The following is a 17,641-nucleotide window of genomic DNA, read 5'->3' on the forward strand; positions in this document are numbered from 1 at the left end:
TATAAAAAATAGCTTCCATATTTAAACCTCTAAGATGCTGATGACAGAAATATTCCATACACTGATTTGCAGCAGAATTTGTTTAACTCATTTCAGCAATGATTGATATTTGCATAAGGTGATGTAATAACTTACAGTTTCTTTATACTGGAAAGGGTCACTCATAGAAGAACATTGGTACTTCCTAAATCACCCCTTATAGACGTTCACTTTAAGTGAGCAAACAGGAAAAAAAAGTTGCAAAAGGGACTTCCTCCTAGGATTTCTACAGCAGCTCGGTAAAAAACAGTGAAGCAACAGTTCAGTGTTACTCATATAGATCAAGCCTTTCTCAAGGAGAGCAACATGGCCACAAAACTACCATCTCAAGAGGAATTTGAGAACTGGACTGCTTTTCAAGTTGCAGATCTCCTAAGACAGGTACTGAATGTACATGTAACATTTCAGATAGTCTAGTCTATATTCAGCTAGCAGAAATTCTTACTGGATTTATATTTGAAAAGCAGGTATCTTATCCTAAATCTAGCGCAGACATTCAAAAGTACTGAAAATAGATTAGTCAGCAATTGTCATCCCCAAGAACTTGTTAATATTATGTTTCTTAGTGCTCTCCTTTTTTATAGAAATGTAATTCATGGTAGAAGCTGCTAGCTAAGATCTTCTATATGGCAAATCATATAATGTTTGCTCACAGGGATATTTCTTATAATAGAAAAGGTATTTCATGCCCCAATTTATTTCCTGCTGGGAGGAAATAACCATTTTACTGAAAGTGGATATAGATTTTAAATTTGAATATTGCTTTAAAATTTACAGCTTGTCAATAAGAATCTACTGTTCATTTTTTCTTCTCAATGTATATATACCCACAGTAGTTGTTACATGTTGCTTAAGTTTAAAGTACTTGAGCTTTTTTATTTTTTTCATGTTTGCTGCTCTGTCTGCTTGCACATTTCCTAGTTCTGCAATGACCTTTCTAGTATATGTAAAATAATCCAAATTGCACAAAATATTCCAAGCTTCTCTTCAGTCATCCTTTCACTGCTTGAACAATCTCCTCCGACATATATAAAATACATTCTCCATGATATATCCTTTTCTTGATACCAGATTTTTCCCTGTAACTTACCGAATACTATGACAGGTTTTAGACTTCTACCTGTAACTAAGTTACACAAAAAGGTCTATTCACTGCATTTGGATATATAGTCTCATTTTACATTCCTTCTGTTGGTTGTGTTTGGGTTTTTTTTAATGCAAGTTTATCTATAAAATTTTATATACAGGATTTTTCTGTCTTGTGTTCGTCATACTTCTTACTGTAAAAGCACCAATCTTTACCAGTACCTGCTTTACACCAACCGTGGAATTTATCGTCGTTAAATTTTCTCATCCTTTTCATTTGAAGGAGCATACAGTGTTTTTCAAGGAAAATAATACAATGTTATAAAGTGTTTCTACAAAGGGTCCATTTGTAGCCGCATGAATATTAGGCCCAAGTTCAAAATGCTCTTTTCATATTACTATGTTTCCATCCTGCCTTGTGCATAAATACATATGCTCATTTGTGTACAATTTAAAAAACACAAACAAAAAAACCCCAAAAACAAACAAACCACAGACAGTTTTACAATGCAGCTGTATCACAATAGGACCTTTGTCCCCACGTTGAGAAAGCTAACTTATTCCATGGAACTAATTCATACCATAATGATAACATACCAGCTAAACTGTGAACAGCAACTCAGAGGATTAATTAGCTGAAAGCCTTTCAGCTTAAAGGAAATCAGACTAATTAATAGAAGATATAATGAATTTAAAGTACCCTGCAATTCTACAGCAGAATACAAGACAGAAAATTTAACAGCAATTGTTCAATAGCTCAGAGGCTTCAAGGGAAATTTCAACAGACACCATAACTACTGGCTTCATACTTGTTAAGAGCGAGTCTTCCACGTCTGTGTTAGTTACTGCCTATGTTCACACTCACATCACCAATTAAAGCAGCTCAGTGATCTAATTACTATGGTACAACCAACATTAAGTGCTTGACCATGCTGTGTATCAAGGACTAGTGCTGGGAAGCAGCAGCCATTTGCCTGCAGCCACTGTGTACAGAACCATTCAGCTCCCACTACCAGAGCTCCAGAGCCTCCGCACCTGGACAGACACTACCACCATTTCCACAGACAGCCAACGCACCCAGGGCTCTGCCAGATCTCCCATCCCTGAGACTGGCCATACAAGTGCATGAACCCTAAAATAATGCCATTAAGGTTGCAGAAATGAGCACTCAAATGTGCCAGAACTGGGAATAGCTCTATAACCGGAATTTGCCCTCTTTTACACACACATCATAGTAGTCTGTAATTGCTTCTTTGTGTGCTACCTTTGCATTCACAAAAACCTGCCTTCTTCAATGCAAGGAAACCAGTATGTGTGTGCACTACTCTGAGCCATTACAGAAATTGTAAGGTGCCCAAGGCCAGGGCTTGCTGAAAAAGAATGAGTTCATGGTAATGTTAATTTAATTCTGCCTTGAAATATCAGATTTTGCCATTGCCCCAGCTCAGCATTTTTACCTGTAGCCATGCAAGTCACCCAGACAAAACATGACATTTCCTGACTGCTTGATTTGAAATTCCATGCTCTGATTTGCAGAAGTGGTGAGAGGTGAGAGTTGTAGCCACAGTGACAGCTCTGCTCAGAGAGTAAAACCGCCAAAATATTGAATATGCAAAGATACATGCCTATCTCTCAGATTCTATATAGCTGTAGTTAGGCATCCAAAACCACTGGATACTGCATGAGTTTTACTTCTCATGTACCTCCACTCCCTTTTTCATTTCACACGGTGGTCTTAGGAAAAACAGTTAAAGTTTCTGAAGCACTCAGACAATAAAAAATGCTGTAGAACAGCTCAGAAAAAAAAAAAGTTCTGGGTTCAGGGAAGGTTTGAATACTGTGCAGTACAGGTATACAAGATAGCAGAGAAGCAGTGAGCACTGAACAGAACACAATAGAACAGCAGTTCAGGAAAGTCACATCAGTGTGTTGTGACTGAGGCTGGGTCTTCTAAAAGAGGTATACTGAGGTTGGTGCCATAATATATATGTATAAGGCACATCTACAGTGCAATTTTAGCGTTTCTGTAACAATCTTCATTATGTTTCCATAACAGATTTTTGTGTTTTCCAAGTACAAAAGTTACAGCTAGCCATTCTGCAAAGCGTTTCCAGCTTCATGAAAGGCATTTATATATAATCAATAACTTCACTACTAAAAATTAATTAACCTTATTGATTTTGCTTTTTTCCTCATAAATAAGTGAAGATAATAATTGAAACCTCTTAGCCACGTGCATGTAACTTCCCTGTTATCTTGCATCTATGCTATAATTGCAACAAGACTGAGATATTCCACTCTGCATGTAGAGTTTATCTGCTTGGTCTCCATTTGCCTTGTAGTCTAGTCCCTCTCCTCATTACTGATCTTAATGTTATGGAGTTAATGTATTTTTAGAAAATGAAAGGCTCTGTGGTCATCACCAAACACCAGTAGTGAGACACCTGCTTGTCTGACAAGCTAACCATGTAAAAAGATCAAATTTTCCCTCACACAAAGTCACATGCTTGATTAATAGCATAACGTAAAGCACAAAAGCAGCCAGTCAGAGCCAAAAACTGGAGACAGAGCCAATAACTAGAAACAGATAGGCACAAGATGAGCAGAAAGCGTGCATTACCTTGATTCTTTGCCTCTCCACCAACATCAGTGCAACTGATGGCAAATTAACACATCCCACAACCACTGGTCCAACACCCACAGCAACCCTCTCCTTTGAATTGTGATCTATTCCCTATTGCAAACAAACAGGCAGCACTCCCCCAATCACAGTATAAAATAACAATTTATAAATTCAAACATATTAGCTTATAGATCAAACTGTCAGAATTTGAACCTTTCATATCAAAAAGGTAGATAAAATACACTTCAAATGTTTTTAAGCATGATCAGTTTTAAATATTCTAGAAATAAAGAATTGTATTAGACAAAACACAAGTATTTCTATAAGAATAATTTATTTTCACTTATATTTTTCTGTGTTTGAGTTGATCATTACTGCTACAAAGATTTACAGCTAAGCATTACAAATACTAAAACTCATTTCAGGAGTGGTACATTCTTGAATAAAAGATTTCTACGCACCCACCCCTCCACTTCCATGAATAACAAAGTAATTTCTTTGAAAATCCAGGCTAAGTCATGTAATACAGATTTTTAGGACATCTTCAGTCCTGCTCCACTCCCTTCTACTTTTTGATAAAGGAAATCCAATGTGTCCACTTTTTTTCCAAATTACTATTTAGTTTCTGTCATAAAGATGTAGTATCTCGACATTCCTGTTTCATTTTAATTTATAATCAACACCAAGTTTCTTAAAAAACACCACCACAACTACATTACAGAAAAGGAATCCTGTTTCCTAACCCGAATTCTGTCCAGCAATGCCCATCTATCATGGGAACTGCAAGGCACACTTAGCCCAAACATTTGGTGCTGAAGCCAAGCAGCAGCCAGAAGTTTGTAAACTGGCATGTAACGACAAAGCTTTCTATTAGATAGCCTTTACTTTCCAGCAGTCAGTGATATAACCATTTCCTGAAGCAAAGGCACAGCTACTCACGGGCTTTTATCACAAGCTACCTTTTATCCTATTTCTAATTATGGCCTCCTCTTATCCCATCACAACTGAAGTCCCACAGTGTATTTCTGTTGGGCTCCTTGTTCCATTTCTGTTACAGTTGCTGCTTCATAATTTCATATTGTCTACTCCATTCACAATGTTATCAGCCTTTATTCGCTGTAACCTTTCTTCCTAAGAAAGACGTAATACTGTGACTTTCACATAAGAAAGAATACACTTTTTTTTTTTTAAGCATTACAGTTATTCTGTCGAATATTCTTTTTCTACGTAGCCATACCAAGTAGTATAAAGATTTCCACAACCCCAAGTATTTGAGCATAGAAACATTAATCAGTTTGTTTACAAATGTCAAGTTTCATACTATTGTAATAATTTTATCTTTGCTCACCTCAGTTTGGAATGCCTGAATCTGCTGTGGTGGTTGAAAAACTGGGCATGAATGGATCTCGTTTCTTGGTAAGCATACATTTCATAACAGCTATCATTCAAGCATGAGGATTGTATTCCTTACAGTGCCAGGAAATAATCTGACATTTTCCTTCTTCACCCACAATTCATCAGTTGCTACGATTTCACATTTTAGCGGGTTGATTTATATCTCTGACCTGAGGAACTCCCCTACACAACAGAAATCCCAGAGAGCTCTTCTCCCTCTCCAGAGGGAGTGCAGATATACAGAATCAGCCATTAGCACACAGCTTGGCAGGGAACGTCTCCTGAAATAGAACTTAGAGAGGGGGTGGAGATTTTTTAAGAAAATATATTTTAAAGCCATTGTTTATGCAAAAGTTTTTTCATAAAATCTGCATGATTAAAAACATTTACTAGTACAGAAATCTACATGAATTTTACAATAAAAGTTCACAAATACTAGGAATGATGTCAGAAAAAAATCCAATAACTTCCTTTGTTGACCTCTGTAGAATTGTTTGCATGAGTGCAGTTGATTGATTGCAACTAATTAGAAGAGAGGAATAGAACAACTCCTTGAGCTGGTGCGATTCCTCTGCCACTAATTCCATTTGTGTAGCTGTTGAAGTAAAAGACCTTTAAGATCTATTTTAAAAGTAAAATCACTGTTATATTTTTGTACTGCAGAGAAATTATGGTTGCTTGATACTTCATTGCTCAACAGAACTGTTTTCTGGATGCATCAGGAGTTGCTGCTGTTTATGTTAACAAGGGCTTCAGTCCTGCAAAACTATTCATTAGACCACAGCTACTCAGGTGCACGCAGGTTCACTTTGTTTTAAACTGCACAGCTGTAAAATAAAATTGGGTTTTACTAACAGTTCATGCTAGCATAGTAGGGCTAACAAATCAGTCAGATAAAGATTGATCCCTGTCCCATTCATGCATTATAAACTGAACCCCTAAAGGGGCTGTAATGCCCATTGCTGGATGAGAGGGAGTGAAGTTACACCTAGAAGTGAATGTGTTGTCTTCTTGTGCCTGCTGCAAGTAAAGCTGTACATAAAAGTGGAAAAGGATCTGAGAAATATTTTCAGACATTAGTGGTAACCTAATAAAAACACAAGTGAAAAAACCCAACGGGAACAATGCATGATCTTCGGTGATGGTCTGTGATAGAAAAGCAGTATGCTTAAAAATGAAAGTATTTCCTAGTATGTTCTCCAAACTATGTATTATCTTTAACACATCTTTAAAGATTATTTTGCACTGCAGAAAACATGGTAGTATACATGTGATACAATAAGCAACATCAATTTTTGATGGCCTTGTAGACAAAATGACAGGTCTCTTTCCCACACTGGTAGCAATCTTCCTACAGCTTTCATGTGTTCTTTAATTGAATTGTTCAGTAGCATTGTCAATGTGATAGATCTGTATGCTTGAAACAGAATTAATTATGACAGTACTAAAAAAAAAAGATTCAGGAATCTATATTTTACTATCATTAATAGCAATATTTGAGTAACTACAAGATGCTATTCTCCTACTTACAAGTAATATTACAAGTGTATTAACTTGTAATTAAATCAATTGCCCAGTTTTTTTATTCCAAGCTCCTAGCCTAGTATATAATAAATTTATAATGTTCCAGGAATGAAAAGTTCCTGCTCCATTACAAGGTGTCTGATTTAGAAAGCATACCCTTAGAAGCTCCACCTTAACAATATATGATGGAATAACCAGATGGCCAAGGTACACATTTCCACTTCAGAAAAACCTCAGTTTCTGTCTACGCAACTTAAAGCACAATTCTCTGACCAGGTCTACTGGTTTGCATAAAGGTGTCTGGAAATCCAAAATTCTGATTTTCTTATTGTGTCTGTTTATTAAGTTTGGCAAGAACCTTAGGCTTTGCACCTCAGTTCATCGTTCAGTTATAAGGGGCATGTGTTTTTACCTCACTACACCCTGCAAAGTCTTAACAGAAGTTCAATATCACTTTTGGATATTGAGCTAAAAGTCACTAGGGAAAAGCTGGTCATCTATCACTAGACAGCAGTGAACAAAAAAACCCCTCAAAACCCAAACAAAAAACAACAACAAAAAATAACCAAACCGAACACAAAACCCATAAAACAGAAAACACTTGAGCAAGCCTGATGCCATCGACTAAGAAGGAGTGGCAGGTTTACCTTCACATTAATAATTTTTAGAAAGCAAACACAAGTTTGCCACTACATGCACAGAGATGCTATCCACATGTATAAATCTCATGACATACATGCAGCTTTTCTACATGTCGACCCAATTTTAGACTGATATTTAGACAGAGATCTGGTTTTGCTATGAGGTATGTTAAGTATCACTGGACAGAAAATTACTTCTAGCCTGGCACATAAAGAAGGAAGCAACTCTCATGTGGTGTGTTCCATGCCAGCTTTCCCCCACCACACATTCAGAGCGGCACAATTTTCTGTTTTACTTTTGCATGGTCTGAAAAACTGCATTCCATCCATGGTCTTGCTGCAGTAAGGCACCTGTGAGGGCTCAGAGGACAGCCTGAGTGGAGCCAACTCAATGCCTACCAGCAGTGCTTCACAGTTCTCAGACAAGCCCTTCTCATCATAAACTCCTCCAGCCTGCCCCAAAACTCTGCCATGGCACTGACACCTTAAGCATATGCAGTGCAGGCCTTTGTATTAGTGAGAGAAGCCAAAATTCAGAGAGGCAACAACCCTGTGGGGCAGGTGGCACACTGGCCCACTGGTGGGTCTTACTGGAAGATATGTTTCCTGGAAAGCAACGTGTGCAACCAGCACAATACACGTTTATCACAGGATATAAAAAACAACACGCCAGATGTGCCTCTCTTCTGTGTGGTTTCAGCAAGGACACTCATCTCTAATTTTTCCAAAGTTGTCAAAAACTGGGAAAATGCACGGAAAGGAATTATCCAAAAGCTCACCACTTAAAACAAAACTTCTTAGGGGGCCCTCCTGCACAACACATCCCTTCTGTAAAATGCAAATTACATTTAATTTGAAAGTGAATCAGATGTATTTAACAATACTAAGGTCTTTTTGAAGTTTAAAATGTTCTAAGTCGAGGCATGCAGGCCCTGTAGCTACATAATCTGTGATAAATCAATTTTGACTGGTTTCAGAATAGAAATAGAGTAATAAACATTTATATGGTCATTTCTTTGAATATTTCTTGTCTTTAAAACACACCACTTTTATAGCAGTATTACATCCTGTTTTATAAACATACTGAGTATCAAACTGACCTTTTATAGGAAACAACATGCATTTTATAAAAATTTAGAAGTAACAGCTCTTCTTTTACACTTCTACAGAATCTAAAAGTGCAAAAGGGTGGTTTATTAGATCTGAAGTGTACCCTGCAGTTTTATTTTTTAGCAATAGCACTATACTTAGAATAGTTATTCAACATGCAGGTCACATCTGAATGATGCTAATCTAGTCCCGATGTGCAAATCGGCATTTAGCCACAGCTGCATTGCACAAAGCATATTATATTCTCTCTTGCTTTTTAATGTCTGAACTTGCTATACTGTACTCTGATTTTCAGTTCCCTCTAAGAGTAAGTTGGTTGTTTGATTATTTTTTTTAATCCTGCTTTGAATTCCCACTGACAGATTTAAAAAAAAAAAAAAAGACATAAAACCCAGTGAATTTTTACTTGAACTCGGAATCAAAAAAAAGTAGACTATTGGATTTGTATATTGAAACTTACTAAAAGAAATCTCAAACATCACAAAATGGTCAGACATTGATTCTAAGCAGGTTTTGTGTGTTTGTCCTCTTTCTTGCTATTTCAAAACGTGTTTTGAATCCCATGGCTGGAATATGGTGCTTGGAGAAAACTAGAACCATTTTCTTCACGAATACGCTATTGGGGATTTTTAAGTAATATTTAGAGAAAAGAACCTGTGTCTTCCTGCAGGAGATTCAGGCCTCCCTGCCAGTGCAAAACATTGCCACAGCTTGCCAGGTTCGACTCACCGAGGTTGTACTTTGACATCCATTTATGTCAGCAATGCTACTGAGAAAAAGCAACTATCGTCTCACTTGGAAGTTCCTTCCCATCCCTGCAATGCAAAAGCAGCAGACAGGAAAGGCCAGGAACTACATCTGCTTTCTCTAGTGACAACAATTGAACACACACACCTTGAGCTCCTCTGTTGCTACGTAAATGTGCAGAGTCCCACAAGGCCCAAGTCACTTCCCCAGGTTCAGCTAAGAGTGCTTCCCAATACTGCAAGTGGTATTTTAGCAGCACGGAGTAGGGGAATAGATGGAAGGACACATTAAAATTGGTTTTGGCTGCTTGGATATCTGTTAGGAAACAGCTAACTAGCATCAGGTCCTCTGACATCTATCCCTGTAAACTTAGTTTTACAAATAAAATTTGGATGATTCAGGCAGGGGCAGAAATAATGTTTTCTAGGTCTTGCATAGCAACAGAAATTAGAAAATTAAACCAACAGAAGTTAGAAGCTTGCTGAGTACATTTTTGTAACCCAGTTCCCCTGGGAAAAGGCCAAAAACTCTTGCAGTGTTTTTCCCAAGTATCAAGCTAGCATAGAAAGCTTGCATATGGGCGAGGTCCAAAGATACAGTGCAAGTTGCAGGTACTGTTGAGTCACACTGTCAGGCTGCCTGTTGACAGCCAAATGCTACAATTCCATAGCCAGGGTTTAATAATATACCACTTGTCTCAGAAAGCCATTAAAAAAAGCTTATTTAGAATCATTGCAATACTAGCACTTTGGGGTACCCAAGTGTTTGGTGTGAGAAGAAGCAATGCTGGCATTCTTTGTCCCACCTTTGGCAAGCACACAAGGTCCCCATGGCAAAAAGCAGCAACCGCTCACAACAGAAAAGTGATGTTACAAACATATGTATTTTCAGCTGCAAAGCATGATTAGGCCAGGTAACTGTTAATATAATTGGTTTTCTGCGCAATTTCTAATTCCTCTGACATTCCTTTCTCCTATTCACATTTACCTGTCTTCTGACACAGACCCACTCTCCCTTCCTAATACATTCTGCAGCATCTAAACCCCTCTCTGACCCCTTCCCTTTACACATCCTTGCCTTAGGTACCTTCTACACCTAGCGCTTTGCTTCTGTGTGGCTTTTAACCAGGGTCCTCCCCTTCCCTTTTCTCCTCAATTAGGTCCTATTGTTCATGAAAGGAAATTTCTCCTGCTGAGATTTCTCATTGATTTGCAGTCCTACAGGCTTTCCTCATTTCCATCCTTCTCAGCTCTAGAGGTTCCCCATCAGAAGTAGATGAGCCAGCTCAGATATGAAAGGTATTTTTTGCAGAAGGACCTTCATTTCCAGGTATTTCTACAGGCTCTGGGCTCACTTTCTCGACAAAAAGCCTGGGTAGTGGTAGGAACCAGACACCTTAAGAGCTTGAACTCTTTTGTGGCAAAGACAAGTGATCCTCGGCGCCTATCCCTATAGCAAATGCTTTACAGACTTCGAAACCCTGTCAAGTTAAAGCTGTTTAAAATGAAACTTTCTCAGGGCAGGTGAAAACTGAAAATAGTTTCTCCTCAGGGGAGATGGGTGCAAAGCATTAAAACAGAAGGCTGAAAATGTAACTAAGAGCAGAAGTGCAGTCTTTGCCCCTTAGCAATTCTTGGAGTGATGCAGGGGGGCTGCCTGCAAAGGGACAATTAGCAAAGCTTCCTAGGTCACCCTGAACATCATTGGCCATCAAGTATGGAGGGGTTTGGTTCTGTTTCTTGCTGTTTCTAACCAAATATGAAATGATTTCTAAAAGCAGAATCACACTTACTTACAGCCATTTCAAAAAGAGGAAAATGGTAAGAACATAGCATAGAAAGGAGGCAGATGTTAAATATACAAAGGAGCTAGAATCAAAGAGTGACCTTAAAGAGACCAGGTCTGAAAGGGAGATATTTCACAGCTTAGCACATCTGCTGCTTATCAATAATCTTCAATTAAGTAGTAAGTTACAGGTCCATTACATATTCATATATCTTCAACAAAGCATAAAGCATCCATACAGTAAGTAAAAGCAAAATTTGCATATTTCTCCTTATTCTTCAAAAAAACGCCAGAGATAAATATGAAGGTAGGTTACTGAATGTAGATACAATTTCTGAAATCTAGGGCACAGTGAAGTTATGCATCGTTATCTGACACATAACACAAGTGATTTTAGCTAACAACTTATTAATTTCAAAATATATTAATATTAGTAAAGAAAACACTCAAAATATTAGACCAGGATACAAAGTTAACCATCATTAACACCAGATACCCATGAACATTAGCTTATAAACTGCACTTGTATCTAATAATTTACATTTATTTTACTGCTAAGATAATTTCAAAAATCTCAAAAACAATTTAATAAAATTATCTAATGCCATGATCTAGCAATGCGAACCTGTAGTATGAAATCCTAGACAGTGCAAGAATATTCATTGCAGGAGCAACCCCTTAATTTTTTCTGTGATAGAAGAACATTTCTATTCATGTTCCAAATGCTGCTGCCAGAAATGAGCTGAACATAAATTAGTTTGTTTTATGCTGTAGCTGCAAGTGATGAGAAGTGCTTGTCTGCTTTCCAGTCTTTAAGCTCTGGCACACAACAACCCAATCAAATTCTAAATGTCACATTAGTCACAATCATATTAAATATGGATTAAAGGCATAGCTTTTGATGCAGAATTCTACGTTCTTAAAGTTTACTGACAATTTTAAATATTATTCAAAATATCCTCCAAATTTTGTGGACCTTTCAAATTCAAGGAACATGAAAAAGAATGTGAGAAGTTGTGGAAATTTGTAAGCCATTGTATCATTGTTTCCAACATCGACTTTAAAGCCCTGAGCTGAAAAATAGGAAAACTCCACACAGTCTCAGGCTTTCCAGTTTTGAACTTCCTCCTGTTTCTGCTTTGTTCAGACATCCTGGTTATATAATGCAACCCTTCTGATATCGTTTTAGGAAATGGTCTTTAGAGACAATGTATGATTTGAAGAATCTTCATTTTGGGTCTTTTGTACTCTTTCCTTCCTGGAAAATCAGGAGCTTTTACAGCATGTGCAAGTTGGAACTTCACAACACTGATGTCTAAAATCATTAGTCGTTTTTAAAAATCTAGCCAGAAACTATAATCACTCTCCAATTGTTAAACACCAGCTGCTAACCATTTCAGAAATCTTCTAGAGTCCCTATAATGTCACAGTGTAGTCCTTCTGCTTTCATATTAGCTGTTTCCAATACAGGGCTATAAATTCCTGATTTCCTACTCTGTTTTATCCTTGAAGAGGTAGGTGAACATGGGAAACTGATACTAAAATGCCAAGTTCATTTTGTCATTTTTTTATCTTCTGTACAAGACTGGTCTTACAAACAGAAAAGACAAAAATCATCAGCACACAAATATATATTGTAAGTTACATAAAGATTATTTAATGAAGTAATTATAAGCTTCAGTGAGCAAGTCCTGCAAGAAGTCAGCAAAATATCTCAAGCAGATAAGACAGCAGGTTCTCTTCTTACAATACATATTTTTCTTATTAAAATTACTTATACATATATGCATATGTACGAGTGGACCAAATTTGTCATTACATACTGATAGATGCAGCTCCAGCAATGCAAAGCTACCAGACTAGACAGAGACAGTTTTGTTTATGTTTGTCTGAAAGTCACTCAAGACACACAGCAGTTGGAAAGCATGAGCCAGCTATTGCTTTCAAAAGCATTTGAGGAAGTTATACTTCATGCTTTTCTACTAACAAGGAACTAAAGTGGAACAATCAGTGAGAATTTCCCAAAGATACAGATTTAGACAAGGCCATATTTATAAGACGGGTACTCTGCCTTTCTGGCACAGTGGAAGAAAATAAAGCTCAGGAAAACAAGCTTTGCAGGAGCACTTGGCTTTTAAAATTTAGACTGTTTTTACAGAATGCAAATGACCTGAAATAACTGGTGGGAATGTTAGTCAATTTGCATGTAACATTTCCTTCTGTAGATATTGTTTCCCATGAACCTAAAATGACTGAAAGAGATCAGAGAAGGAAAAAAGAAAAGTATCCCTTTTGTTCCTGCTGTACATCCACAGTAGCTATGTGTACAAGTCATTTTATCAACAACCAAGCCTACAGTGGTTCTGCAACTGTGTTACATTAAAAATTGCAGGCACAAGAGATAAAAACAAAGCTGAAAATTAATCAGGAAGTAACATTGTGTCTGCAGGAAGGGAAAGCCTAAGCCCGCTTGATTTTGCTTGTCTCACATTTTTATGACACCTTGCATATTGCTCTAATACAATGAGGAAAACAGTAAAGAATTTATGTTCATTTCGGGGTCTAATTTCCTTCTCAGGGATCTTTTTTATTACTAGAAGTCTTAATTTATAAGAAAATTTATTCTTACAACATCAATTTATAAAGGCTGTACAGTTACCCTAGGCAGTATCTTTTTTTAAGAGTAAAAAGAAATCCTTAAAATCTAGCAATCATGTAATAGAAATAACAGCAGTAAGGACAATAGGTTATACATGTCTGGACCTCACCGACCAGATTAAGCTCATAACTATCATTTCCTTAACATCAAGAAAACAAAAAGACGTTGACAATAAGTTCAAAGCAGATGCAATCTCAATCTAAACCAGGAGTTCCCAAGGATAATGCACTTGCACTGATTTAACTATCTTGTTGATGAGGGGAACCACAGTACTCTTAGCTTGGAAGAAATTTCTGAAGGTTTCTGGGAAAATACTTCTTCCTGCAGCAAAGACTGAAACTAGCTCAATATTATTGATTCTCATGAGAAAGCATGAACAAGGTTAAAAATCAATGTTGTAAGGAAGTTTTTCTAAAAAGGGGCAACTCTTGAGGCTCTGTTGGTTTGGAAAGGTGAATACATACAATTCCACTGAAAACAAGGAAATCTTGTGAGAACAAGTAGCAGGGAGAAAGGGCTCCCTGGGAACAGGCCAGGGAGACCCTGAAGTTTTAAGTTGGTTTTTCCCACTGGGTTTAGGAATGGAGAACTTCATCGGTCTTCTACGTAAATACAGGATTGCTTTAAGTATAGCTGGCTTTAGCATGAATTTCTATTCCAAACAGAAGGAACCTGGAAAGGACCCAAATAGTAACATGCTACTTGGGCAAGTGGGTGATGCTGGTGCCAAAATGAGATAAATTTCCAAGGAGATACATCTCGAGCTGCTATTCCTGATGAATCAAAGCAGAACTAATTGGAGTCCTGACTGCAGAAATGAAAGATGGCTAGAAATAATTATTAAAAGATAAATTAAAAGAACTTTAATTTCCCAAAAGAGCAGAGAAAGAAGTACACTTTTGTTGAAACAACTTCTAAACCTGTCTGCATACTGCTACTGTAAAGCTATTAAATATAAAGTGACATGAACTAAAGCAAAAAAGTACACTGTTAATCCCAGGAAGACATCCACAGGGGTGTTACATGAGGATGATTATGCCAGGATGTTGGCAAATTTTTCACGTAAACACGCTTGTAGCCTAAAAACTAGATATAACCCACAATAATCCGAGCACATCTTGCTAATGCTGACTGAGCTGTTATGGCTGTATTAAAAGGTTTAACATCGGTAAAATGAAAATCCATGAAGTCTGCAATGCAAATTTATAGAAACAAGAAACACAGAGGTAGATGAAGACCAAGTTACCAAGTGTCAGGGGATTTCTCTCAGTTTCTCAGTAAAATGAAGCCATCTTGTTCTTTTACGTGATGCCATCTGCTCTAAACAAGCATGATGCTGGAGGGGGGCAAACAAAACAGGAACAGCAGACCTGTAGATTACTACAAATGTACTAAGTGCTAAATTTCAGTGTAATATTGTGTTTAATTCAAAATGATCAGCAGATGGCTTGCACAACCTATCAGTTATCAACACACTGTTAAGAGCACTGAAAGCTTGCAGCCATTCTTAGAGTGGTGCAGAGGATGCTATGTAATATTTATCAGTCTTTCCATATCTAAAAACTGATGGAATTTGCCCACATTAAAAAGAAAAAAAAACAACCACACACCAAAATACACCATACAAATGCAATTGCAGAGATTTTTCATTAGTGAGTTTTCCCAGTGCCAATTCTGTGCATAAGCACAGACTTTAGCATTAGGGAATCTGGCTTGAAGTTTGGGTTGCATTGCTGGAAAACCACATCACACATTAACGCTCAGAAAGAGGAGTGCTGGAAAGAATTCAGAATTCCCAGAGGTCCCACAAAACCAGTGCTTAGAAGAGCAAGAATTTCAATCATTTCATGTATTTTAGGCCTCTGGAATACTGAAGGGTGAAATCTATTCAAAATTCACATTAGTGTGGCAAATGCAGAGACATAGCTTCTACTTGTAGGGTACTTGGTTTCCTGTAGATATTACCTGGAGTATCTGAGTGTACATTACTAAACAAATAGGCACAAAATTCCCATGGAAGATATTTTAAATCGTTTATTGTTATTGAGACCTGCTGTAAAATGCTTTTGTTTCTGAGCTTTTCTTTTTATTTCCTCCACTTTTCTTGTGTAGCTGCACTTTTTTGCTTAGCTATTCAACTGTTTTGCCCCTTGCTACTTGAATGCAATCTACATTTTTAAGAGGTGTTTTCTGCATCCATTGCAACATAGTCAATGAAAAGCACAAGACTGAGAGCTAGTAAAACCTTACAAATGACCAGGGTTGATTTATCATAGTATGACCCTGAAAGAGTAAAAACTTGATTTTCTATTAAACTTACTTAGAAGTCTCAGTATACTAAAACAACATCTGATAAGCTTAATACAGATAGGCAGGGTGCTTAGCCATCTGGTTGTAGGATAAGACAGAAACAAATAACTATACAGGTTGTACAACTTTTTTTTGTAAAAAAATAATCAATATAAACACTGGATTATAAACCTAAGTTTGATATTTATAGCTAAGAACTTATTTTACTTGTTCAGATGTACACAAGGGAAATGTTGACATTTGCCCTGAATTCCTAGTTTCCTGTGAAGGGAGAAATACACTTCATTTGTGTATTCGATTGTCTGGGTCCTCTAGTACATAAAAAGCAGATTTCAGAAATGTCTGTGCAGCAGCCTCATGTTGTAAGTGAAGGAGACTCTTCACTGGAAGAAAAAAAAAAAAAAAACACAAAAACCAACACCCTCAAAAACTCAACCTCTTACCTGAATGCTTTTGATTTGGGTGGTTCAGAGTATCTGAAATGCATCTGTACAAATACAACACTGGATTTTAAAGAGGCAATAGAAAGGCAGGCAAACAAAATGTGTAAGAACGAGGGCATCATCCCCAAAGCCTGGAGTTATATTTGGTCACACACTTTCCCAACAAAAAGTTCTCTACCAACAAAATTTCAACCTTTTCTAGAACTGTATAATGCATTATTTATGGTGTTATTGTTTCTTCCTTTTCCCTGTCCAATTAAGTATTCTCGAACTTTACAGTGTAGCACTATACTTTCTGTTGGGTCTTGAAGGATTCTTGTGATTGTGCCCATGAACAAATTCAGGAAAATGAGAAACTCAGCAACTCAACAATTAGGTCATAAATTATTGGGTTTTTATGTTCACCTATGTTTTTCATCATAACACAAACCACTACATTAGAACCAAACAGCAAAAATATCAATTTGAGCAGCACAGATAAAATGGGTATCATCTGACATTTGCAGACAACAGCTGGATTTCCACAACATAACATGAAATGTGGTTCCAAGGCCAAGAAGTTCTTGAATATGATGTTGCCTTTGTTGAGCTTCAGTTTGAAGTAACCCATAGTCATGAATTTTAATTGGTTAAAGTGAAATAAAGCCATTTCTATCATGCTAAACTGTACCCGGATCCACAGACACTCTATAAGCATGGCCATCAGTCAGAAGGTCAACAACTACCCCAACCTCCATCATCTGAATGTGTGCATGCTCACACACACATCTGAATGAGCTGCAGATTCACTCTCTCACACACAGATAATAGTGGGAAGCAGTATTCATTTTACAAACATGTTGGAATAGGAAACACCAGTGTCTTTTACTTGGCAGGTGATGCCATACAAGAAAATGAGGAAAAACAAATACTACTTTAAAGTACTTCAGAAGGCTTCTGGTCATGCTGTGCAGGTATATTACATGGCTGGGTAGCTACAGTCACGTTAAAAGCAGTAGAGTTAGAGAAGTACTAAAGGAAAAGAAAATGGACTTTTATTACTTAAGGCTTTATTTTTCTGGACTAGAAATACAATAACCTTGTTTAGTTTTATATATGAGGTGCCAACCCGTATGGGTTATTTCATTAATTTATAAGGAGAAATTTCTAAACTGATTTTGTTTTTTAAGCCTGCACAGCTGAATTTTAAAATCTGTTCTTCCCACCCCCCCAACACTGAGAAAAATAAGTGAAGATAAAATATAGATTTAACATTACCACCCATTCTGTGGTCATCTTA

At 37.1% G+C, this 17,641-nt stretch overlaps 1 protein-coding gene across 4 annotated transcripts in view; it reads left to right on the forward strand.

The window, feature by feature from the left end:
* Window positions 1-316: 316 nt before the first annotated feature.
* Window positions 317-17,641, forward strand: part of BLNK (B cell linker) — a 100,307-nt gene continuing 82,982 nt past the window's right edge. For 3 of the 4 annotated variants that reach the window (XM_040605488.1, XM_040605489.1, XM_040605490.1), the window contains exons 1-2: window positions 317-420; window positions 5,102-5,164. In XM_040605488.1, coding sequence (XP_040461422.1) covers window positions 346-420; window positions 5,102-5,164 — 138 coding nt within the window. In that variant the 5' untranslated portion in view covers window positions 317-345. Of the gene's footprint in view, window positions 421-5,101; window positions 5,165-17,641 lie in introns of those variants that run through there. The other variant, XM_040605496.1, reaches the window with a different exon arrangement.

The sequence above is a fragment of the Falco naumanni genome, chromosome 9 (assembly GCF_017639655.2).
Source record: "Falco naumanni isolate bFalNau1 chromosome 9, bFalNau1.pat, whole genome shotgun sequence".
Taxonomy (NCBI): Eukaryota; Metazoa; Chordata; class Aves; order Falconiformes; family Falconidae; genus Falco; species Falco naumanni.